Raw genomic sequence first — 25680 nt, 5'->3', positions numbered from 1 at the left:
AAGTCACTTTGAAGTGGTTGGTGCTCAGTTCTACATGAGACCCTGCAGTTCCCTCCTGCTGAGCATTTCCCAAATTTCCAGTGTCTCTTCAACCCCCAGAGTCCTTGGTCACCACATCCTGCAACTCAACAGCTCAGAGCCAAATTTGGGGATGATCAGTCTGTAGCCACAACTGCCTTGCAGGTGCCAAACACCATCCCAGCAGCTCTCAGAGCTGTGGCAGTGCTCAGCACAGGGGGATTTGTTAGTCCTGAAGCTCAGAGCTGCTCAGGTGGAATGAGCTATAGCTGCACAACTCCCTGCTCCCTCTCCTGCTGCATTCATTCAATGAGTGCTTCATTCAGGCACTGATCTCTGTCTTCTCACGTTGAAGGCACTGAAGTATTTGGAACTGTCTGGAGAACAGTGACTTGGAACCATTCAAAAAAAGTGTATACAGGGCCCTGTGGACAGAGTACGTGTGACCTGGATGGGAAACAGTCTTGTCTTCCTGCTTTCATCACTGGCCACTTGCTGAACTCACACTTTTGGAGAGCTGAATGAGAAGGAATAATTAGCTGTGTGGAAGCCAACAGGTTTGAGGAAGCTCTTTCCCTCCTGGGCATTGCTGTACTCACCCTGGGTGGGTGAAAGGCTTGAACTTGTTACTAGTTGGCTGCTGCTCTAGACCTTCCTGGACTACAGTCCTGGTCTGGATTCCCATTCCAGGGGAAAGTGCCACAGCTAGCTCTCTGCCAAGGATGAAGGGCTGAGTGAGGTTCAGGTCCCACAGGAATCAAACAGGAGGAACTAGAACCAACCCCCATTACTGCTCTGCTCCTTATAAAAATACAAGAGTTGAGCAATGAAAATGCCTCATTAGCCCAAACTAATTGGTAGCTGTGTGAGAAACACATTTAATTGTCACCCAGACTGTTCAAACAGGTGTTATCTGCTCAGCAGAAAAATGCAGAGATCTACACTCAGCTGTGCAGCTCAGCAATGCTTTGCAAACCCTTGGGACCACAAAGGAACTGTAGAGATCCTGGTGGCAGAAGGGACAGTGGGAAAGAACTTTCTCCTCAAAGCCCGGAGAAAGCAGAGCACTGACCTCACAGATCTCTGCTGGGCACAGTGGCTGACCAGCTACAGTCTGCAGGATCACTGTTATGGCAAAGCTCAACCCCAACCTTTGCTAAACTCTGCTTTTTCCAGTTCTCTTACCAAACCGAAAAGCCTCTCAGAAGCAGCATTTTTGTCTTCTTCTGATGCCACCTAGTGCTTTCCCCAGCCTGCTCAGCTGCAGCTCAGTGGTTCAGCCCTCAGAGCTGCTCTGCCACCACCATGGAGATGGGCAGCTGGGAAACCACCTGGAAAACTGTACCAGAGGCACCATTTGGACTGGAGAATAGCTTGGACAGCAGGTAGTGAGTCTGCAGCACAGAGGAGCTATTGGACAGCTAAGCTAAAATACAAAACATGTATTGTATGTTGCAATTGCAATGGCATCACTCTTCAGAGCTTACTTTTGATGGGAACTTGTCATCCCAAAAGTGAGAGAGGCAGTCAGACCAACCAGAGTGCAGCTGGAAGCACAGCAAACCTTCAGCATGTCTGTTTTCCCTCCCCACTCTCCCCAAAGAACTCTGACCCACACTGCTGTCACCTTAACCAGAGCCAAGTGTTTAATCGAGTGCAAGGGAGTGACAATGGCACAGTGCTGGTTGATCCCCACTGTGCTGGGGTGTGGAGTCTTCAAACAGAAGTGAAGAAGTGGAGGCAGATCCATCTTACAGAGTACAATGAAAAACAACTTATGCATCTGGAGGCAGCATTAGGAATAATGATGTCTCCTAAGGATTTGCAAATACCCAGGCCTGAGGCACCTCAGCATGACTGAGATGAGAGATTTTGTCAGCACAACTGACTCCCCAACATCACTACTGAACAGCAGGCAATGGAGCTAAGGTTTGTTTTTTATACATATATATTTATATTTTTATATATATATATATAAAGCGCCTATCACCATATTGATAAACATTCTCTGGAACCACTCTGAGGGCAGAGGTAAGGACAGGAGTCAGCCTGTTGGTACCTCAGCACTTCTGTTTCTAACCAATTAAAAAAAAAATTAACAATCAGGAAAAAAAAAAAAAAAAAGCCACAAGACTGCTGCCAGCCTGCCTGGCTGGTGTTTAATACTGCTACTCCATCAGGGTTGGAGGGAGACCTACTGTGAATGGCAACAGTTTGCACTGTGACTTCTCCAGCTGTGCTGCAGAGCAGGGCAGAGTCACAGCAGGGCAGTGGGACACAAAAAGGCTCAGACCTGTCACCAGTCAGAATGTCTCAGCAGCAGAGAGCTCCACAGGGAGAGAGTGAGCTAGCTGAGCACAAAGCTCTCTCTCTGTGCTTAAGGCTGAGTCAGGAACCCTCTGGACTCTTCCCAGACCACCAGACAGAAATATGTGTCAGTTATAAATATATCAGGTCAGTCAGGGGTAGGAGGAATGGTTGGGATGGGAGAATTTAGAATGGCTGCAGGGAGGGGAGGAAGGAAAAAGACATCTTACGTTTCCAGCACTGGAAAGAACAGTTTTGACCTCACGCAATAAGTCACTGGACCTGTTCAATAGTCTGATCTGGCTTATGCCCCATCATGTTTAACACATCAGAGGGAATGTTGGCTGGCCAAGGGTTAAACAATCCCACACAGTGGAGAGCAAATCCACAGTCTGCTGAGAAGGTCCCAACCACACCACTGACGATCTCAGGGTCCAACTTGAAGGAAGGAAGCAGCTTTTCAGTCTCACACATCACTCAGGGCCTGCAGAGAGCCAAAGAAAGTGTCAGGATGGAGCTGCCAGAGCTCTACCAGTCCCCAGCAGAAACATGAATCACCTCTGCAACAGTTATGGCGTTTGCCTTCATCCCTATGACACTCTAAGGAGGTTTTTTCTGGAACCTGCAGTTGCAGCCCAGTGGGGAGATGATGGAATAATGCAGAAATGCAGACTATCCTTCAAGAAGCATAGATTGAACTGTGCTGGAGCATCCTTTCTTTACCCTCTGGTCTGCGCTAGAAACCACAACCACATCTTATCTCAGACTTTTGGAGCTTTTTAGTGGGAAACACCAGTTCTGCAGGCTGTTGGGCCTGGCTTTGGGAGGTGAAGGAGTGATCTGTCATCAAGGCACAGGACATCAGCCCAGAGCACAGCTCCTAAATGAACTCCAGTCTTCCCTGACTGACTCATACTCTGCTCTGTCATACAAATCTCTGTCCTGCTCTGACTTGCCCACAGAAGTCTCTGGGGCTGCAGGAAACCCTCAGTCCTGTCTACTCCCACTCATGCTTGAGGCAGGAGCTGTGGCCCAACCTGGCTTACCTTCCGTGCAAACTCTGGCAGAACGAATGCTGCTCGGTGAACATCAGAGTTGTAGTATTTCAGATTCCTCTCCTCTACTTGCTGCTGGGAGAGCTGCTGCACAGGCTCCCGGAAATTTGTGTTCTGTGAAAACAAAGCCAGGTAGCTCTGAGAATCTGTGACAGGAGCCCAAGGCTGTGTGACAGGCAGGCACCCTGACGTGTGGCAGAGAACTGAGAGGATTCACAGGAAAACAAGTAACTTTCTGTTCCAGCATGAGGTCAAAGGTTCTGTGCAGCCCCAGTGCCAAGGGCTGGGTTATGCTCTGGAGCTCCTGTGAGCAGCTCTTGTGCACAGATGGCAGTGCATGAGGTCACACTGCATGAGCCATGGGCCAGATGAGGCTGGGACAGTGCCTGAGCATCCAAGCAGCAAGGCTCTGCTCTTGAAAGGAGGATCCATGTTTGTGTTGAGTTTGGAGCAGAGCATGCTGCCAGCACCCCAATTAATCAATGCTGGCACCCCAAACCCATCTGACAGTCACAATGAAGCAGACTGGGGAAACAGCAAACTTCAGTGGTCTGACAGAGTTACCAGCCCACATCCTAACACCAGCTCTCCTTGGAGGCCTCTGTGAGCAGATGATCACCAGCCACAGGCTGATTCTCAGCACTTTCTAACAGTCAGCATCAATAAGCCAAAGCCTTGATGTGCTCTGGAAATTGCTAGTGCCTTCCTCCCTTCTGAGTTTTTTGCACTAGACAGATAATTATGACCATTTCTACAGCAACTAGTCAGTTCTGCACTTCACTCAGCACTGAGCAGGCTGTATTGCAGCTCTGGGGCTCTGGGCTGGCAGATCCAACACCCATCAAGAATCCTGAGGCCCCACAGCTGGCAGAGCTCAGTGCCACAGCAAGGCACAGCCTCAGGCTGTCTGCAGGTGCTTCTAGGGAATGGAAAAGAGCACTTGAGGTGCCTGAGACTCACCGGGTTCTTGCTGCAGAGCATGAAGCCAATCTGCCCACTGGGGTAGGTGGGGATGGTGCAATAGGCATATTCCACCACTGGGAACAGAGACTTGCAGAACTGACGCATCTCCTTAATGAGATCCAGGTGCAGCCACTGGCACTCACCTGCAGGGAGAAGGGAAATCCAGGAGCTGAGAGCTGCCCTTCTCCTCTGCACAGAACTGGGCCAGGCTCACAGTGGCTCTGTCTCAACCTGTGCAGCTCATGTGGTGTCAAACACAAAACCCTCATGCCAGTTTTGCTAAGCCCAGGCCAGCAATTAGTGAGCTGACACAGATCAAAACCACTGCTTTACCTGGGAGATGATTGTTTTATTCCCTGCATCACATCTCCCCAAGAAGAGTCCCCTCTGTGCTTCACACTTGGCATCAGCCTCTGCCCAGGGGCAGCACCCTCACCTTGGCAGCACAGAATCCCATCTTCTCTCAGGGCTGTCTTCATCAGCTGGTAGTAAGATTCTTTGAACAAACTTTCTGCAGGACCTGGGAGAGAGGTGAGTAAAGAAAAGTTTTGACCCTGGGTGAACCCCAGCCTGCATCTAGCAGGGCAAAACAGCCATGATTTAAGCTTTGCTAAATAGCAAACCCAGGTCCTCTACCAAACAAAGTCCTAGCAGCTGCCTCTTGCTTCACAGAGCATTTTTTAATCAGAACTCCTGCTCCAAACTGCCTTTTAGAGATGCCTCTCTATGTGTGGACTAGAGCAAGACTGAAGGTGACTCAGGCACTTGTTGGGCTCCTAAAATGAGGTGTCATATCTCCATTTAGTCCCTCTGTACCTCAGTTTTCCCCTTCAGAAATACAGCAGCTTCACCACAGCCATCTTCAGAGCAGAAAAAATGCACCAGCAGTGAGTGAGGCACTGCTCTGTCAGCAGGCCTGGGTGCAAAGCTGCCCTTGCCAGCATGGAGCTGTATCTCCATGGCATTGCTGGAGTCAGGAAACAACTCTGCCAGGAGAAATACCTGCTGGAGTTGAATTTTTGAGGAGAGAAACATAACAGATGGCTTGAAGGCCTGCTAATATAATTTTATGGTTTCCATCCTTCCACTTCCCTCCTCAAAGAACCAAGTCAAGAACAGATTTTTCACTTGAAAGGATCCTGAGCAGGCTGGCATGACTTCCAAGAGGTGGGCAGAAGAAAAAGAACAGAGGTGATGTGTGGAAAGCAGTGCCCTTTTATGGCCAGGATTCTTACCCATGGGGTCAGATGAGTCTGTGATAATCACATCAAAGGCTTCTTGATTTTGCTTCATGAACTCAAAACCATCTCCTACATGCAAGGTCAGCTTAGCACTGGAATACCCCACTGCCATCCCTGGGAGGTATTTTTTAGACACCTGGATCACATCCTGCAAAAAGATAGCACAAGTGAGTCAGAGGGGCTTACAAGAAGCTGCTTCTCTACGGTGCAGTTGCAACTGGAAGAACAGAATAGTGAGTCATTTCCTTCCATACCTTCAGCACAAATCTGACTTGCCAGTGAAATCCACAGGAGCTGCCAGCATCTTCAGCCAGCAAGCTACACTCAGCCCTTTCCCTGGAGCCTCAGGGTTCAGTGACACTGCTGGTCTCTCCATGCCAAACTCAACAAAAACCTGGAGCTTCAAAAGCTCCCTGAGGAACTCAGCAAATATGATTAGAGGTCAGGCTGCTCTGTGCTCCTTCTCCCTACAGGACATCACTTGCATAGGTGATCTCAGCTAAATCAATTTATTTTTCTTTCTAAGTAAAACTATGCCAGCGGGTTTCTGAATGCAAGATGAGAAATATCCCCATCTGTGCACCATAACCATTGTATCAGTCACCCTAGAAGATACAGTTTTCTCTCTAAAATTGCTAGACAGCCACTGCCCCAGGCCCAGCAATTGTACTGAACACTACCAGCTTCTCACAGCTGGCAGAAACAAAAAAACATGCTGGTGTCAGGCAGTGCTTGCTCAAAACCAGGCACGTTTGCCTACTTAGCTGGCAGACAGAGCACACAGCCTCCCATGTGATTCCATTCTTAACAGAGCTTGGCTCTCAGCAAAACTTTCTCAGAAAGTCAAACATCAGAACCAAGTGGCTGAGAGGAGGACTAGTCCATCTATCACAGAAACAAACCCTCACTGCTTATTTCCTGCTTTTGGCTGCAAGAGATTGCTCAACAGAGCAGCCATCCAGGAGCAGTACAGCGATCAGCAGCGAGGCAGAGGGAAATGCAGCACCTCCACAAAGGCAGGGCACTCCTCCAGATCCCGTGCTTGGCCCACGACCGCCTGGAAGGGCCTCAATCGTGTGTGTGTGAAAGAAATCACATGCAAGAGGCAGCCAGCTGCCACGTAGATGACTTCTAAGGCAAAGAGATGGCGCTGTCATTGTCACGCCAGCAGCGCCAGCAGCAAACGCGCCCGGTGCTGGCGGGAGACAGCAGGTGAACCGCAGCTCCGGGGGATGCTGAGCGGTCGGGCTGGTTCTGCCGGAGCCCACCCAGCCCTCCCTCCGCGCGGGGAGCCCCACGCACCTCATCGATCTCGCACTGCACCACGGACTCCACGGTGGGGTGTTTGACCACCTCCCGCAGCACTCCCCCGTCGCCGCCGCCGATGATGAGCACCTGGCGGGGAAGAGGGCAAGGGGCTGTCAGCGGGGCTGCTGGGGCGAGTTCCGCCGGGCGATGGCTGCGGGCCGAGCTGCCCGGGATAGCCGCGGGGCCCACGAGGCTGCCAGCCCGCTCGCCCCGCTCGCCCGGCAGGCCCTGCAGGGTCTGCACACCCCGGGCCGGGCCGGAGCGACTCACCTTGCGGGGGTCGGGGTGGCTGCAGAGGGGCAGGTTGGCGATCATTTCCTGGTAGGAGAACTCGTCCCGCTCCGTGCACTGGATCACCCCGTCCAGGACCAGCACGTTGCCGTACGTGGTGCTGGGCAGAGGGGAAGCGGGCTTGGAGCCGGCCTGGGGCCGCGCTCCCCCGCCCCTCGCCCCGCGCCGCCACCGCATGGCGCTGCCCGGCCCCGCCGCCCCCCGCCGCCCCGGCCCGCCCGCCGCACCTGCGGAAGACGAGGATCTCCTGGTAGCGGGAGCGCTGGTGGTGCAGCAGCTCCTCCACCTGCAGCGACATGGCCTGCCCGGGCCACAGGCGGCACGTCTCGCGGAACCAGCCCTCGTGGATCAGCGCCCTGGCGCCGCGCTCCATGCCGCAGCGAGCGGAGCAGCAGCAGCAGCAGCAGCAGCAGCAGCAGCAGCCGCTCCCGGCCCGCCGGCGCTGCTCTCTCCCGCCGCTCTCCCGCCGCCCCGCCGCCTGACCCCGCCGGCGCGGGAGCCGCGCGCACAGCCCCGCGCGCACAGCCCCGCCCCGCCCGCGAGCAACGCCATTGGCCCGCGCCGCCCGTGACGTCAGAGCACGTGGTGCCGCTGGGGGCGGAGCTGCGCCGCCACGGAGGAAGGGCGCGCCCGAGCCGAGCCGAGTAGAGCCGAGCCGTGCCGTACCGTACCGCAGCACAGCACAGCATCGCAGCACAGCCACAGCCACAGCCACAGCCACAGCCACAGCCACAGCCACAGCCACAGCCACAGCCACAGCCACAGCCTCAGCCACAGCCACAGCCTGGGCTCCGGGGCACCGAGCGCCCCGCACGGCACAGCCCCGCACGGCACAGGGGACCGGCTCCGGGGAAACGGGAAGGCGGATTGGGGTGGTTGTGGTGGGATGAGGAGGGATGGTGTGAGATTGCACGAGGATGACTGGGGGAGCATCTCTCAGGAAAGGCTGAGGCTGTTGGGCCTGTTGTGGCTTGAGAAGAGATGGGTAAGAGGTGATCTCGTTAATGGGTGTAAATATCTGAAGGGGGAATGCTAAGAAAAGAGAACCAGGCTCTGCTTAGTGGTGCCAAGCACTGGGACACCAGGCAATGGGCAGAAGTCCCACCTGGACTTAGGCAGAACTTTCCTGTGCAGGTGACAGAGGACTGGAATGGATTGCCCTGACAGTGTGGAGTCTTTCTCCCTGGACACATTCCAGACCCATCTGGACACAATCCTGTGCCATGTGCTCTAGGATGACCCTGCTTTGGCAGGGAGATTGGACCAGATGACCCACTGTGGTCCCTACCAACCTCACCCCTCCTGTGCTTCTGTGGATGTCACAAAAGCACTCAGTTCTAGTGCTGGTGGGCCCAGGTGAGGACTCAGCAGTGTGACAGAATGTGGTGTGTGCTGTGCCAAGCAGACTTTAGGAGAAATGCACCAAAGTTACACTGAGAATGGTTCTCCAACCAAAGATCTCCAACAACTGCTACACAACAGTGAAACAACCTCACAGTAGGGGACTCCAGTGCTACTTCACGAGCACAACCAAGTGAATAAAACATGTGTAGTTGCTAGTCACTTCCATTAACAACATTTTAAAAACCTATGGCAACTCATAAAGGGAAAACAGAAAAGGATTAAAATTAGGATCATCCTTGAAATGTCACCTGGCTTGGAATTTTAAGCAGAGGATTTAAACCACAGAGATTTTAATATCCCCGGGGCCAATGGAGCTTTTGCTAACTTACTAGTTCTTCAAGTTAAAGAAATAAGAACTGGTAAAGCTGACAAGGAAGGAATTGGCAGCCCCTGCAAATGCACTTGGAGACAATTGCTATTTAACTGCCTCTTTACAAAAACATTCTCCAACATTGAGCCATGCAAGCAGATTTTATAAGCAGAGACTCTGTTCTACCATTACAATGCTGCTTAGTTGGCACTGTTCACACGAAGATACCTAAGGAGGAAAACCCCTCTTCTGTTCCTTCCACTCCCTATTTCCCAGGAACAGGGAGTGAAAACAAACTAAATCTCAAGCCTCCTCGTAGTCTTTGAAAATAAAGCCCTGTTAAAATGTCATGTCCCCTACCTCTCCACAGCAGCATTACCTGTCAGAGGTCTACATTAGAATAAGTCACTGACCCATCAAATACTGATGATACTGTTTCTGACACTCTACAAAGACTTAAGGATAACTCACTGTGGCTATTTAAAACTTGGAGATGTTAGTTTAGCTGTAGAGATTCAGCTACAGCACAGAACCCTTTACCTTTCCTCACGACAACACTGCCAATCCATGTTTTTCCCTTCTGCCTATTACTTTCACTCTGTAACTTAGTGGTGAAACCATTGGTCTCCTATACCTCTTTTTTTTTTTTCCTTAAAATACAATCTTTCCTCTAAAATACACAAACACTGTGAGGTAAACACTCTTTTTCTGTATTGCTTTGTCTTGTAAGAGATGAGCTATGCAGTTCAATTTGTAAGCAAGGTCTATCAAAAAAGACACTCTGGCCTCATTTCCTGCTCTGAACTGCTGCAGTTGGAGTCACATCTACTGCACCTCTGTTATTTCTGTGCTGCTTCTAGAGATGCCAAGAGGTTCCTCCCATACTCCAGTGATGTGCCAGTTCTGCACTTCAGGCAGCTCCAAGAAGTGACAAGTTTAGCCTAATTGTGTTTGAGGACACAGTATAAACTTTAAAAATTATAAACAAAGCAACACTGTATAATTAGAAAAAAAAGCAATGTGAATATAACAAAAATGACATCAATTCAGATATTTTTCCTTTCGGAAAAAAAGGATTTTAATGATTTTAAAAACTTTTCTGTACAAAAACTGATCAACGACCGGTATTTGCTTTCCCATGGTGACAACATTTCTAACTTTTTTTTCATTCAGCAGCAACTCAAACAGGTCCTGTAACAAAGATTATCTCTTTGGCCAGTGGTGTGAGGAACCCCTGCAAAAGAGTTAAAGAAACACTTTAACTCTCGCTCTAAATTCACTCAAGATTGAAAACTGACGATGTGAGAGTGATTTTATCAAGAAAGGGTCGTTAAGGCAGACAGAACCCTTCTCCCTCCTCCAGTGCTGCCCTTAGGCAGTGTTGCTCTTTTATGACTAACAGGCAAGAATCAAATCCTATAAGCTAAACATTAAGTAGCTATTCAGAACACGAATATTCATACTCATCAGTACTGTTATTTCTCCCAAGCTAGGCAGATGTTCTCTCCACTTCCACCTATCTCTGATCAAAGAAAGCAACTCCCACACCCTTTAACACATACTTTTACGTCAGCATTTCAAACCTTCCACCCAGACTCGTCTTTGATTGCATTAATCCTAAATTGTCGGGTTTTTTTCCTTTTTTCTCTTTAAAAAGATGTCAGGCTGTGATACAACCTCTTCCACTAAACATATGCTAAAGCTCCCACAGCAGTAGAGGACAATAGCCAAACTGTGCCCATGGCTCTGGGGCAGGGCTGTGCAAACTGGATGAGAACAGGCTGATAACACACCTTTCAGCTTTCCCCGCCAGGTAGGACATGCTCCGGTTTCCAGACTGTTGAAGTTTGTTAGCTCCAGCAAACTTCTGCACAAACAAATAAACAAACAAATAAAACACTACCACAGTGAGGTTCCTGCCAGGCATATTCCATGAGATTCATGAGCTGCCAGATCTTTCCAACCTCACAGAAATCTGCTCGTTGATGTCTCTGTGCTGATCACAGGCTTCCTTAAGTGTGCATAAAAAGGCAGCACAAAACATTGTGTCTGTTCATCAGCAAGCCATGGTTTGATCGTTAATGGCTTTTTTTCTTCTTTTCAATCTCAATTAGCAATAAGTTAGAAGTCTCTGACTGTTCCTAATAACAGTACTTGGAGAAGAACGTGAGCAACATGCAAACCTGGCATGTCCTGGAACTACTGGAATGCCTGTGATTTTTGAGAATTGAATTGGTACTGGGGATTTGTGGTGGTTTGCTGTGGTCCAAGTGTCATGTTTGTGATGTGTAGAGGTGTTAGGTGTGAGCAACAAGGTGAGAAACAAGAGAGTCTGAAAGGCTCCAAGGAAGAGCCTCCTGAATGGGAAGAGGTATTAATACAAAGCATGAACATGTGATTGAAAGCTGCATCTCTGCAGATGTTAGAGAACATTCTGCAAATGCAGAAAATATCAAGTGCCCTCCCAGAGAGCCCCCAGCTGGGTACATACTGTCACCCACATTTCTGCTCTTCCTTTCTTTCCAAGCCCATACCTTGCCTGTGTAAGCTTGCTTGGCAGGATCAAATTGTGGTGACTGTTTTGATTTGCTGCTTCCTAATGGAGAGAGGAGAGAAGCTGTCACTAACATTTTCTATGAAGAACAATGCATTCCACAGTATTCCTCTGATGATATGGAGGTTTCACTACAGTTTCCTATACTGTAAAATCCAGAACAATCTTTTAAGGGCAGGAGATGTTTTTGAATAGGTGCTTTTTTACAAACGAGTCAAATCTCCTTTGCTTCCTAGATTCTGGGTCCAATTACACAGAGAGAGGAAAGAAACAAAATCCAAATCCACAACCCACTCAGCCAATGGCTTCAGGGTTTTGTTTCCCAGTCAGAAAAGGGATACCTAAGTATCCCTCAAGTCAATAGGGATACTAAAGTATCCCTCAAGGTACAATCCTCAAGTCAGTTTCTTCAATTATTTCCCCACTGTAAGGTAAGATCATTGTAACAGTCTGTACTGCACTGACACCCACACTCGTGCAGCCTCCTCAAAGCTCAGCTGCCAACGTTCTCCACAGCATGCAGCACTCTAGCAAGGGATCAGATCTTACCTGCAAACACTTTGAAGTTGGAATTGCTGTAATCAAAGGGGGTAAACTGCTTCGGTGCTTCCAGCTCCTCTGGTTGCTGATGGTTTTTCTGCCGTTTCTTTTCTTGTGGTGGCAACTCTGCTCCTGTTTCTGCTCCTGTTTCTGCTCCTGTTTCACTTGTGTCTCTCTCCCTCTTCCTATTAGCTTGTTCCTGCTGTGAAAGCAACCCAGAAAAAAGGGTAAGTTGGAGAAAGGAGAATGAAACATTGCAGAGGCACCAGTGTGCAGATTAACTGCCCAGAGCCCCAGTGACTGCTCTTGCCTTTGGCAATAATAGCACGGGGAGAAAGCTCTGTGCTCTTCCTGGGGCCTAAACTGCTATTTTTTTTTCTCCTCACTGTAGGGACTTTCATGAAAAGCCATGCTGTCATTTCACAGGATACAGGAAGGCTGATATCTGCCATGGCCCCATTGGCATATTTGGGGGGGACCTATGCAGAACAACTAAGGAACCTCAAAGAAAGTGAGGAGCAGAGGTGCATCGGTGGAAAACATTCCCTACTGAGCCCATTCAGGGATGTGACAATGTGCACAGCACAATTAACAAGGGTTTGCTGTTACACCTGGGGCAGCACCACAGAAAGACCACTATCAAAACCCTGTCATTCAGCTATTTTCCTGAATATATATATTCCGTTACAGGGCTCAGAGTTTCATTCTGAACTATGTTCTAGCAGTCAAGGTGAGCAATGGCTGGAAGGAGGAATTCAATGACATACCATGGCTTGCTGACGAACAGATACAATGTTCTCTGTTGCCTTTTTATGTAACTTCTCTGCCTGGACACGAGCAGCTATGGAGACAAACAAGCATTACTGTAAAAAGTAGGAGTAAGTTAGCCAGGGGCTTAGAAAAAGCAACAAAGCAACTTGTATCAAACTAACTAGGGTAAAATGTTAACAAATAATGTCATTCATCAGGAAATCCATCATCTACAGGAAGCAACCTATGTGCCTCGGGAAAAGCATGCTGGCAGACACATGAGGAAGGGAGGAATGGCTGTACCTGATTGCTGGGCTGCTTTCTTATTGGTTTCGTTCTTGGACTTCTTCTGTCCTGGTGCCTGACTCATCAACTTCCATCGATTGCTGATCTGCAGTGAAAAAATATTACCTGGAAACACCTTCTTTAAAGTTTTATGGCAAGATGTTTTTTATAAACTTGCTAACACATGCTGGTCTTCATTAAGAGTATAATAGATCAAATTGGACTGTAAAAGAGATTAAGATCTGCTGCACCAGGTGAAGTAAAACCAAATGCTTTAAAAGTTCTGAGCTACAAACAAGCCTTGAGAACAAATGCACATACTTCAGTAGAGTTTTCAGCTTTGACAGACAGGGACTATACAGCAGAATGCTCCAATCCCTGGTTCTTCAAAGGATATGAATGTCACAGAAACATGTTAAGTTTCTCAAGAAGTATCCAAGGATAAAAATAAAAATCTATAGTGCTGAGGCTCCTGATGGAAAACAAACTACTTATTTGTTTCTTTTGTACTACTTGGCAGGAAATTTTAGCACCAGTCTTACTTCATAAATTTTTGATGATGGGTCAAACTTTGCAGATTGTGAGACATAGGCAGAATTCTCCTCAGGAGGTAGAAACTGTAGAGAGGAAAATAATTTTGCTTTAAACACAGCACATGACATTTAGCTCATTGCTAAAATGCTACTTGTTGTAAATCAGTGAGTTCATTTGAAGAAGGATTCTACAGATAGAACACCTTGTGGATATAAGAAGTTACCGCAGCTATGGCCAAGAGAAAAAAAAACAACTAAAAGCCCCTCCCCACAAAACCAAAACACCCCCAACAAACCATCAACCACATACCAGAAAAAGTTTTGATATTATTTTCTAGTAATTTACCACTCCAAATGTGTAACAGTATTCGACTGTTCTTCTGATTCATTAAAAGAGTAAAATTAGCTCATTAACCCTAGCTGTAAAGTACAGATAAAAATGTGATGCAAACCTGAAAAACCTAAAACTAGCTTAAAAAAACCTAGTGAAAGGTCTGTTTATGTAGAAAGACCATATGTAGACTTATATCCAAGAAATATTTAAATTGTTCTGGAAACAAGTCCACACACGTGTCTTTGCAAGAAGGACAATCCCTTGATTCCAGTCAGAGAGCAGCAGCTGATGCTCTATCAAGCTCTTCAAGCCTAGAAAACTAGCTCAGAGCATCCTCTGCACTCAGTAGTTTTTGAGTACCACTATTGGGAGCTTTTACCATTTTAAATGGATTTTCAAAGGACTCCATTATTAGCTGAGCTTTCCGCTGTGCAGTGGTTAAAGTCTTCTTATTTCCTTCATTTTCATCACATTCCTTAAAAGAAAGAAAGAGAAAAAAAAAGAAATATTAACACTAATATTCTTCTGGTTTGGTTACTGCCATTTCATGCCATGCTGCTTCTCACCCTGAAATCCCACTGACAGCAGTGACCCTTCAGAGATATGTAAATTAACCTGCTGGTCTCCTAGCCCCTTTGTCTTAATTAGGCCATTTGCCTGACAGAAATCAGTACCACTGCATTGCATTCCCACCTTATTATTTCTTTCAACACTTCCACACAGTTTTATCAGATTATTAAGTCTGTTTTCTAATAATTCAATACTGACACTGTCACAAACAAACTGCTTACACTGAATATGCTGACAGTGGCAGTAGCAACAAGACATGTTGACTCTGGCTGACTTCCTTGAATATCCATTGTCCTCTCGCTGTCTGAAAAGAGACAAGCATCTTCCAAAACTGGTGCAGGGTCTGCATGAGAAGGAGACAAAATTTTTATTAGATTCTTGTATGTTTTACTGCTCTTTTGTGTCACAACATTTCCCTGAAAAGTTTTTCAGGACTGCTTATTTCCCCCATGTCAAAGCCCCATCACTGCAGTATTAGCACAGCTTTTAGGTTAACTCTAAATTACCCAAGGCAGAGTTATTCTGAAAATCATCCGTAGGAATCCGTGAGCTGTCATGTGGTCCAAAGAGAGCATTCTCCAGCTTCTGCAGAGAGATTCAAATGACAAACACCATTAATACCTTACAGCTATGAATCAATTATTTTCACATACTGCAGGGACACTTTAATGACAATTCCAAAAAAAGGGATGAAATTCAGAGATGGAATATTCTTAGAATCTGGCATCAAAAGGCTACCTGTGCAAACACCTATGGGCTAATGAGATGCTTTACTTCATACATATGACAAGAGAGAACAAGTCAGCCTTAGAAACTCATCTGAAACCTCTTTTCTTAAAGCTCAGCCAATATATTCTAACATACATGAAACTGTCCAGCAGCCAGAGGGTTTGCTGATGAAACCTTAAGTGCTGCTTTATGGTGGTTTGTAAAATACCAATTTACAGCTCGTAATATTATGAGTCTAGCACAAAAAAGTACCATTAAGCTAAAGCAGAGAGACTTGTAAAATGGATTAGAGCAATTTACTACCAAGTAAAATTTTGCTACATTTGTTTCCAAGTTTAAGACACTAGGTAAAAATATTATGCAAACAGTACCTCAGGGTTGGGTAAAGGTGCTTTCTTCTTGGCTGCCAAAGTAGTCTCTGACTAGAATGGGAGAGAAAGGTAAGTCACTTAAAAGCCAATCTTCTAGGCTGGCCAACCTATCAATGTTTTCAACACATTTATTACAAGCTAGCAGGTTAATAAAATTACTTTTTCTCCTGCAATATTTGCACTTGGCTGTCCATTTAAACACTTCAGACAGAAAGGGCACATTCTTGCTCACAGACTTTTTTTCACTACAGGAGGAAAGCTGTATTAGGATCAACACGCTGATGACATATTTTAACTAACGAACTTCTTACACCTAGGCTGGTTTTTTTTGCCTCACCATAGCTGTAAACAATTATGAGTCCATTTACATGGCCAGCAAATTCCACAAGGTGCAGTTCTTCCTCACACAGGCAAATGTGATATTTAGTATAAGACAGACAATTCTGTTCAAGCAGTGTCTGTTTGTTTACTGCTCCAGTTTTCCAGGAGACTACACTGTGTGTAAACCATCACATAGCAGACTGGCAAGAAATTGGAACACATCTTTCTGCTCTACTACAGAACACTACATTCAGTGCTCAAAAAAGCAAACTTCAGCATACACATCATCACATTCAGTTCCAGGGCCTGGCTTAGGGAATCCTGTGTGGTATGAGCAACTCTCACCTTGACAAGAGGCATCTCCCTGGCCTGCTGAATGAGCAGATGTAATTCATTGATCTGCTGGCGAACAAGTGGTGGGACAGGGTTACAGCAAGCAATGATACCCTGGAATTCTCTGAAGAGAGAGGAGGAAAATTCAGTGTAAGGTATTTATAGTGAAATATTGGGTATTTGCATTCAAAGGATGTGCAACTGGATATGACCACTGTCCTGACTGTGACAGAGCACGACAAGTCAGATTAATGTCTTGTGATGAAATTCTGCACCAGGTTTGTGCAGATGAGGAGTCAGCTCTCCTCTCACTTAATTTTTCTGTGCTCTGTCTGTCCTCATAATCATTTCATTCAGTATTCACCTATGAAAGCTGAGCCCAGCAGTGGACCTGCCTTCAAAGATGCATTTTTGTTATTCTCAAGTACGGATGTTAGATGATGAGAGCCAAATGTTTGAGGAAAATGTTGTATAAATTTGGTGTTTTAAGGGATCTGTCCCTTGCCCTCCCCACCCCTTTAGGAACTGCAAAAAAATTCAAATAAATTCTGGGGGAAGTCACCCCTCTCTTGCTCTGTAAAAGTGATGGAATCTCAGGGGGAATGTGTGACATAGAGCAATGCAAAGGAATGTGGTTTATTAGTGCAAAAAAATCCAAGTCTGGAGCCCTCTGAAGCAGTGCTGCTACTTGTATGCTACTTCCAAACTGAACAACTATAGAGAAAAGCAGTACTGACAGCTGGAAGGAAGGGACCAACTGCAGAAGTAATTACATACTAGGAAGTGACTTGCTGGATATTAAAATCAAGTAAGACTCCTTCAGGGTGAACAAAACTTACTTGGGCAGCTCCTCTGCAATCTTCAACAGCATATGATTTGGCAGCACATATCTACAACACAAGGAGGTGGTGTGAATGTAACAGAATGTTAAAAACATTTAAAAACACCTTCAAAGTATACAACTCTGCACCAATTACAAGGTCTGAGAAGATGGAATCAGTAGAAAAGAAACATAACAGGACTTCTGTGTAACAAGCAGCCTGAGGTAGTACAGTAATTTCTACAGGTAACAAGGCAGTCCCATCTCAGGGGTGGAAATGAAGAGATTTATTGAAGTATTAAGACAGTGTCCACAAAAAAAGACTTCCTACCCTGTGCTCTCGTCCTCTTGACGTGCTAGCTTGTCTCTCCATGCAAACAGCAGCCTGAATGCTGCCAGCTGCTGAGTGTCAAGGTGTTTTTTCTGCCTCCTGTAGAGATCAAGGTAGGATTCATCTGTAAAGAGGGGCTTGATGTATTTCTGGACAAGAAAAAAAGAAGCACTTGTGAGCTGTTTTGTGTCTCTCAGACTGAATCTCACACAGACATCAGGGGACTGAATACACTCTGGTACAATCTGTCTTGAGCTTTTTATCCTAAACTATTGGTAGGAACCTATTCCTGAAAAACATACATCTCATCCATTGCTAGGGGAAATCCATCCTCATTAAATCTGGGAGCAGCTTTACTATCTTCAAACTTCTCTACATTACACAAAGCCTACTTTCATAGACAGTGTTCTCCATAGGCACAATACAGTTGTCTCAGAACGCAACTCCAGTGAGGCCTTGAACTTCTAGGACCATCCAGCAGAACTGGAAATGTAACATCTTAGAAAACACGCATCTCAATGTATTATGAAGACAAGGAATACTAGCATTCAAAAAAGAGCAGGAAGGCATCTGAATCCAAGGACCTTAGCTAGTGAAACAAGGGATTGCACATGACTGAGTCAAGAGTTTATACAGCTAGTTTCAGACACACAAAAAGGAAGAGACGTAGAATAGGCAAAGGATCTTCTTTCCTAATGCCATAATCAAATAATGGGATTATTTGATAATTAAATCAGGTGAAGCTTTACCTTCAGGCAGATGTCCCTGCTGCGCTGCCACACAACCTGCAGCTGTGTGGGCTGCTCATTCCCTCTCTCCCACAGCAACTCCCTCAGTTTATCATAGATGTAGAGCAAGTAGTGAGTGTCATCACGGGCATAGCGGACCATTTCTTCTGGCAAAGGGCTAGAAAAAGAGCCACAATTATACTAACACATTTCAGTTCTCTCGCCAACCTGTTGCTTTCCTCTTGCAAGGCATATTAGGGCAACTGCATGTGAGGTATGCTAAGAACTAACATGGAAATTCTGTTTTCTTACTGAAGGATTGGTTGGGCAACAGCAGTAAAATGCTGTGCACTCTCCAACTCAGATTCCTGTTCATGTGCCAGAGAGCAGGACTGTCATGTAGCTGTCACACAGCAGAACTGCTTGCTATGGTATTTGTTATAGCTCTCTTCTTTCTGCAGAGCCTACAAAAGCAGACTTGGGATCTCTTTGGTGTGCAGGCTTTTAGTTTAATCTGCACAACTGCATAGCCAAGCTCACTGCTCCAACACCATCTGCTCTACCTTGCAGAGGTGACTAAATGTTTTTGTGGGGACATTAGAGGAGCAAATACTGTCTCCAAAACACTGCAGTGGTTAAGAACTGCTCCTAAGAAGTGGACTCCCAGGAGATTTTCATTACTTCATTTTTTCAGATCTTTCCAAAAAGAATTAATTTTCTAAAAAACACTGGGAAATCTAACACTCAAAAACTTCAGGCACAGCCAGATAAACGCTGTGCTCATTCACTTTGAGACTAACCTATAACTATGTGTCCTGCAAGCAGAAGCTCTAGCAATGCAAACAAGGAGAAGTGCTACCTTGCAGCTCCAGCCCATTTAGGGGTCAATTTTTACCGTATCCTCCAGTCAGCCAGCTGGTACTTCTTGTCAGCATCTACACTGCAATACAGCTTTAGCAAGTGGTCCAAAGAATGTCTGCCAAGATTGAGGAGACGAGCAGCTTGGTGAGTATCAAACACATTCACCAAGTACAGACCAAAGTCTCTTTGTAGCCATTCCACGTCTGAATCAGCACCATGAACGACCTTGAAAAGCATAAAAATTTGGGAATGATATGAAGAACACTTCTACTCCAGGCTGGTAGTGCTGTGCTTTCATATTCATGTGTTTAGGACCAGATTTCTTTTCTCTGGTTTTTACTGTTAAGTGTAGAACTACTAAATGAGTGCACCTGGCAAGTAATTCACCACTAATATCAAGGAAACAGGGCCCTGAACAAATGATAGTGAAAGCAGAATCAAGTGACCAAGACAGAGCACACAGCATGATTTTAACTATATTAAAGCTTAAAATAAACCAATAATGTTAATTAAAAAAAACAAATCTGGTGAATTTGGCAGCTGACCTTGACAATTGCAGGGTCTGTGAAGGTCTCATTGAGGATGTTCATGTCACTGCGCAGCTCCAGTGTGTCAATAATGAAATCTTCTGTTCGGGTGGAAATCTGCATCAGACATGTCAAGCCGAGGAAACTCCTGTAGGAATGGTGCTGAAAACAGGGAAGAGAGATGAAAGCTAGGATTCATTACAGAAAAGATACGATAAAATAAACAGCATCCCAAGTGAGGGAAGAGAGAACAAGGACTTCTTTGAGAAAAAAGACAACTGGATGAGCAAACTTTCTCTTTGCAGTCACTGAGGTGACATAAAAAACCCTTAGGATTAATTGAAAAAAGATCAAATTCACAAAGAATTGTGCAGCATGTCCTGCCATTGGAAAACTTTTAATACTGACACAGTTTAAATCAACCTTATAGATAATATCTGACAGATCAGGGGTCAGGAACTATCTTTTTATGTCAGGGAGTGCAAAAACCAGGATAAACCACAAAAAACCCCTAGAAGAATATAATGGTCTCCTAGCTCCTAAAAGTACATGTGTACTTTTAAACTTTTAAACAGAAAAGGCAATTTGATTACCTCTAAGTCCAAGGCAAATTCTTTACAAGTCATAAGTTTTTCATTTAGTTCTACCAACTCATCCAGCGTGGTGATAAAATGACAGGGTGTTTCCTCAATGGGCCTGTACATCTGGCAGAGCAAATGAATTAGGCATGATATGTTCACTGTCAATTCCCATCCCAACCTCCACCCTCAAACCCAAAATTTGTCAAGTATGGCTGCAAATGTACTGCAGCTGTAGTTTAAAATTAACGTGGGCACCAACCTGGAGCTCAGGCTTCTTGAGAACTTCATCTGGTGGAGAAAAATGCTCCAGTTCATACTGGTAAGGGTGAGCAAACCTGTGGATATTAGGAAGAGACAAGCACAGACTAAATTCCAGTCCTCTTTATGAGGACAGAGCACAGAGGCTTTGAGAGCTGCGGTAGTTTCCCTATTCTGTCTCTTTTTAAGCAGAGGTTTAACGCAACTGCAGAGGTCTAAAGCAAATCGCACACAACGTAGTGTGGACACAAACACATGCAGAACTGTTATACATGATGAGCATCAGCACAATCCGACCACACAGGTTCACCCAGGGGACTCCAAGCACCTTGCTGTCAGGTTTGTTTCTTACATGTCTTGCTCAGTTTTCTGTGTCCTCTGCTGATGTATGAAGTCTGCCAAAGCAGCTGGCACATCCAAGTCCTCAGGGCGCTCCTTTCGCTGCCGTCCACTTTTTGTGAGGGCTGAACAACCAATATGGAATAACTGGACTGGGTCCCCCACATAATATGTTCTCAGCCTACTACTATCTTCCCCTCCACCCACCACAAGGTTCTATGAAGTATCAAAAATCTTAAAAATTTAGTGCTGCTGCTTTTGCTGTCATTTTGTGCCTCAAATAACAACTCAGTTACTTGGCTGTTATTATGCAAGACACAAGGTTGTTTTGCTCAAAAGCTGGGATGGAGATTGAAAAATCTTCAGAAAAATTTTTCAATCATTCCCGGTTACTGAAAGTACAACTAGCTCAGTACAAAATACAGAGGAACTGGCAGCAGCAGAGTATGTTACTGAGACAGGGTACTAGCAGCACTGATAAAGCACTAAAAACAAAGGTAGGTCTCTCCACACACCTGGTGCAGCTCACTCATCTGAAAGAATATCTGTACAGCCAGCTTGACTAGTCAAGACTTCCCATGCAAAAGTGACTCTCATGTATGTTCAAGGTGGTAAAAAGCAGCAGCAGATTATCTGTTTGGAACAGATTATTTGCTGTATACCAGCAAGAAGATACTGTATGCTGACCTACCCTGACATCACACATATGGAAACAACAGTGTCACCGAGATCACTACACTCAAATGTCCAGCATCTCCTGCTAGTTGTTTTTAGAGTCAATGATTTCTCCTCTAGACTGTGAGGACTGGTTTGTGTCAAATACTCACAACAAACTACCCAACAAAAATAAATCCCTTACCTTCAGGCAGAGGCTTCAAAGCATTTGGTTTGATAAAAAGTTTAGGTACAAAAGGAGTGTTGGAATTATCAATCTTTTCACGAAACTTAAGCTGTGGTCGAGAAATATTCTTGGCATGAAGTAGTCGGAATGTTTCAGACTGAGCTCTCTTGTGGAATTCTCCTGCCTATTAAAAAACCCACAGGTAAAACCAACATGACTTATCAGGCATTCAGAGCTTCTTTTACTCAGTCTGATTCAACATTCAGAGAAGAGTTATACTCCACATGTAAAACTGAGTCACGATTTTCAGTGAGGAGTGAAAGTGTTCGGACTCAAGATCCTGAATTCATAAGCCCAAGAAAGGTTGTTGAGCACATGAAACTGAAATGGCAATTGAAAGCACATAGATTTCAGAATCAAGTTTGAATCAATAGGAAAAAGAAAAAAAGAGAGAGGTACGTAGAATGTGTGAAAAAACATAAGAGCACATTTAACTACTCAACTCCACTGGAGAACAGCTGAGCTAACACAGCAAACTTACTCACCTTACGGTTCCAGCTGGAAACAATCATCTGTGGGGGCTGCAACCCAGCTGGCAGGACTGGCTGCTGGTTTCTGTTCACTCCTGATGCTTCATCCAATAAAATACTCTAAAATCCAGAAAAATAATGGGAAAGACCTGTTAAATTACCACACTCAGACACTCTAGTCAGACTGAGTAAAGAAAGTCATGCAGGTAGGTATTTCCAAAACCATCTCCCCCAAATTCTGTGCAACACAAGACAGACAAACATGGGATGAGTATGTTGAACATCAGGAGTGGGAAGAGTTTCTTCAGAGAAGCACTGTAAAAATGTACAAATGTTCTCAGGCTGTGAGGATTTTATGTCAAACCGCATTTAGTTTCCCCACACATCACATATTACCTTCCCTCCCTTAGACCCACCTGCCTTTGCTGCTGCAATCTCTGGCCTAGCATATGGAAGGGTTTTTAAAATAAAAAGGGAATACATCAGATTGAGGAAATAGTGACTAATTGTGAAAACACTACCACTAAAGTTCTTGCAGTGAAAAAGAAAACTTGTGGCAAATGAACACTTTATAAGAACCACATCCAGAAATACTTTGCTTACCACTCTTTCAAGAATGACGTCATTGGAGTCAACCAGCATATCAAACTTATCTTCCAGCCCTGTCACTTTGCTGGAATCTTTCATGAGGCTCCGGCAGCCATGGTACTGCATCACCTGGCTCATGCTTGCAAGAGAACAGCACAGCTGTCAGCAATCTGAAAGCAGGCAATCTGAACACTGAAACATCCAATTCTCTTTGACTTTCTACACTTTAAAGTCTGAAAATAAACTAAATTATAGATATTGCCACATGAGCAGTACATAGAAAAAGCACCTATACAGTATTAAGTGTTAGAATTAGCTTCTCACAAACATGACTTTTAAAATGGACAGCCTAATGTATTCAGTATCAGGTGCTCCTCTCTACAAAGCTCTTCATGGCAATCATTATGAAAGGCCCTCTTTAAGCTTATCACTTCAGATACCAAGCGCTAAAAAAGCAGCTAGAATCAGGTGTGTGAAATAAACCACCTTTTTACCCATGGCAAATCTGGAGTTGCCAAAAAGGGGGCTACCTTCTGGTTTGGACTGAGAGCTACTAGCAACAGCCCAGAGATGCAAAAGGAGCCTTACCAGTGGAGCAGGCGGTCGCCCTGTGTGTTGCAGTATGCGCGGAAACCAGGGAAGCTGCAGTAGAAATCATACTCGTCGCCAGGCTGGGGGAGCCCATTAGATGCCTTTGTTGCAGCCACCACTGTGCCCAGAGCGTACTGTGCAGGAATTAACAGCATTTTGTCAGTATTTTATTCCTCTTTACCCAGGATACTCTTTGATAGAAATGCATTTGTCTGGCTGGTTGGAACTGCATGGTTCCAATGTGTGGTGTTGTGGGGCTTTTCACCGGGAGTAACTTAACACAGCTCATTTAGACAGCTTTAAATGATCAAAGTCTAAAAACTAGATTTGTAACTCAGTCTATGATTACAGATTTGACCTGAAGTTGGGGAGGTTTATGTTGCATATCAGGAAAAGGTTCTTCCCCCAGAGGGTGCTGGGGCACTGCCCAGGCTCCCCAGGGAATGGTCATGGCCCCAAGGCTGCCAGAGCTCCAGGAGTGTTTGGACAATGCTCTGAGGCACAAGGTGGGACTGTTGGGGTGTCTGTGCAGGGCCAGCAGCTGGACTCGATGATCCTTATGGGAGCCTTCCAGCTCAGAATATTCTACAATTCTAAATCACCAGCAACGCAGATAATTACTTTATTACTTCAACAAAATACCCCAAATCCCTGCAACGCTTCCTACTTGAGACGTGGCAGCCTCTCTAGAAGCAGCATCGTGCACAGGTAAAACACACGGGGGCCAACGCTGCCATTTATAAGGGCAGGGACAATTCTCATCGCGACAGGCCCTCAGGAGGTCCCGATTCATTGGCATTCCCAGGAATCCCCGGTGGCTGACAGGGCCAGGGCCCGACTCAGGCCGCTAACAGGCCCCGATACACCTCTCTGGACCCCGCACCCGCCGGCCCAGCCCACACCCTCCCTCCCGCACTGAGGGACACCCCGCGGGTGTCACCAGCTCGGGCTGGGGTCCCCACGCAGCCCCCGCGGGGCAGAACTACAGCTCCCGGCATGGCCCGAGCGCACACGGCACGCCGGGAGCGGTAGTGCCCGCCTCGCCCCCCCGCCGCTCCCCGACCGCACCTTGACGAAGGCTTCGGGGTTGTCGAAGCCGGGCACGGCTGACATCGCGCTGCTTCCCGCGGCCTCCATGAACATCCTGGAGGTGCCCGGCTGCGCATCCCAGCTCTCCTCAGGGGCGGCAGCCGCCATGTTGATGCGCGGCGCTGTCGCGAGGATCGCGCGCTGCTGCGAGAGCGGAGAGCTGGCGGCGGGAAGGGCGGGGAGAGCGGCGGGGAGCGCGGGCGCCCCTAGCGGCAGGACAGGGCGGGACAAGGGCTGTGAGGGGTGGGAGGCTCTGAGGAGAGCCCTCATGGCCAGCCGGCTGGGCTGCAGGGCGGGGCAAGCCCTGTGTGCGATGGGAGGCTCTGAGGAGAGCCCTCATGGTCACCCGGCTGCGCTTCGGTGCGATACCACCCTAGTGTGCAATGGGAGGCTCTGAGGAGAGCCCTCATGGCCAGCCGGCTGGGCTGCAGGGCGGGACAAGCCCTGTGTGCGATGGGAGGCTCTGAGGAGAGCCCTCATGGCCACCCGGCTGGGCTGCAGGGCGGGACAAGCCCTGTGTGCGATGGGAGGCTCTGAGGAGAGCCCTGACGGCCACCCGGCTGCGCTTCGGGGCGGCACAGCCGGCCTTTCCCCCACAAACACGCACCAGGCGGATCTACAGAATCACAGAAGAGCCTGAGAGGGAAGGGACCCAGAGGGATGGCTGAGTCCCACTGCTGGCCCTGCACAGACACCCCAACAATGCTACCTTATGCCTCAAAGCACTGTCCAAACGCTCCTGGAGCTGTGGCAGCTTTGGGCCATGACCATTCCCTGGGGAGCCTGGGCAGTGCTCAGCCACCCTCTGGGGGAAGGTTTCTTCATATCCAGCCTCAAACTCCCCTGACACAACTCCAGCTGTCTCCTGGGGTCCTGTCCATGGTCACCACTGAGGAAAGATCAATGCGTGCCCCTCCTCTTCCCCTGAAGATCAGTTTGCCCCTCAGTCTCCTCCAGGCTGTGCCTTAAGCACTCCTCTTCACCTCCACGCTCTTCACCATCTTTGTGTCCCTCCTTTGGACACTCTCTAGCAGCTTAATAATCTTACACTGTGGTACCCAGACCCTTTGACAGGCACACCAGTGCCCAGCAAAGGGCTAGGCCAATACCCAAATTCATAATTGCCACCTCCCCATTTCCTATTTTTGGAGTGCAGCACTTGCACAATCATGCTGTGACCCTGAGCCCAAGGAAGCTGATTTCTTATCACACAGATGACATCACATCTCCTGGAAACAAAAATTTACAGGTTGTACAGTCATGGTTTTTTCATACAACTGACAGACTTCATTCGGCTGCTATCAGAAGGGAAGTAAAGCCAACCACCTGGACTGATGCACAAGAAGACAAATCAATGGCAACACGAACCTTAAAAAAAA

General features: G+C 46.8%; 2 protein-coding genes across 2 annotated transcripts; both read right to left on the bottom strand.

The window, feature by feature from the left end:
• Positions 1-1641: 1641 nt before the first annotated feature.
• On the bottom strand, positions 1642-7689 carry SRM (spermidine synthase). The gene is made up of 8 exons (XM_085079871.1): positions 7411-7689; positions 7163-7283; positions 6887-6979; positions 5579-5732; positions 4780-4863; positions 4341-4486; positions 3372-3494; positions 1642-2809 (listed from the first exon to the last, which is right to left on the bottom strand). The coding sequence occupies exons 1-8, from the start codon at positions 7554-7556 to the stop codon at positions 2792-2794; spliced, it is 885 nt and encodes a 294-aa protein (XP_084935997.1). The 5' UTR covers positions 7557-7689; the 3' UTR covers positions 1642-2791.
• Positions 7690-9942: 2253 nt separating this feature from the next.
• Positions 9943-24586, bottom strand: EXOSC10 (exosome component 10). Its single transcript, XM_085079827.1, has 25 exons — positions 24281-24586; positions 23210-23346; positions 22637-22760; positions 22049-22153; positions 21522-21687; positions 20676-20787; positions 20325-20400; positions 20078-20188; positions 19503-19646; positions 18992-19182; positions 18118-18274; positions 17369-17517; positions 17057-17107; positions 16230-16341; positions 15564-15614; positions 14970-15048; positions 14685-14806; positions 14273-14368; positions 13569-13643; positions 13045-13132; positions 12759-12832; positions 12001-12193; positions 11432-11493; positions 10691-10764; positions 9943-10131 (listed from the first exon to the last, which is right to left on the bottom strand). Exons 1-25 carry the CDS (start codon positions 24569-24571, stop codon positions 10101-10103), a joined length of 2871 nt encoding a protein of 956 aa, XP_084935953.1. The 5' UTR covers positions 24572-24586; the 3' UTR covers positions 9943-10100.
• Between the last annotated feature and the right edge of the window lie 1094 nt (positions 24587-25680).

The sequence above is a fragment of the Lichenostomus cassidix genome, chromosome 21, assembly GCF_008360975.1.
Source record: "Lichenostomus cassidix isolate B80296 chromosome 21, HeHo_3.0, whole genome shotgun sequence".
Lineage (NCBI taxonomy): Eukaryota > Metazoa > Chordata > Aves > Passeriformes > Meliphagidae > Lichenostomus > Lichenostomus cassidix.
This window is presented reverse-complemented; position numbering and strand designations above follow the sequence as displayed.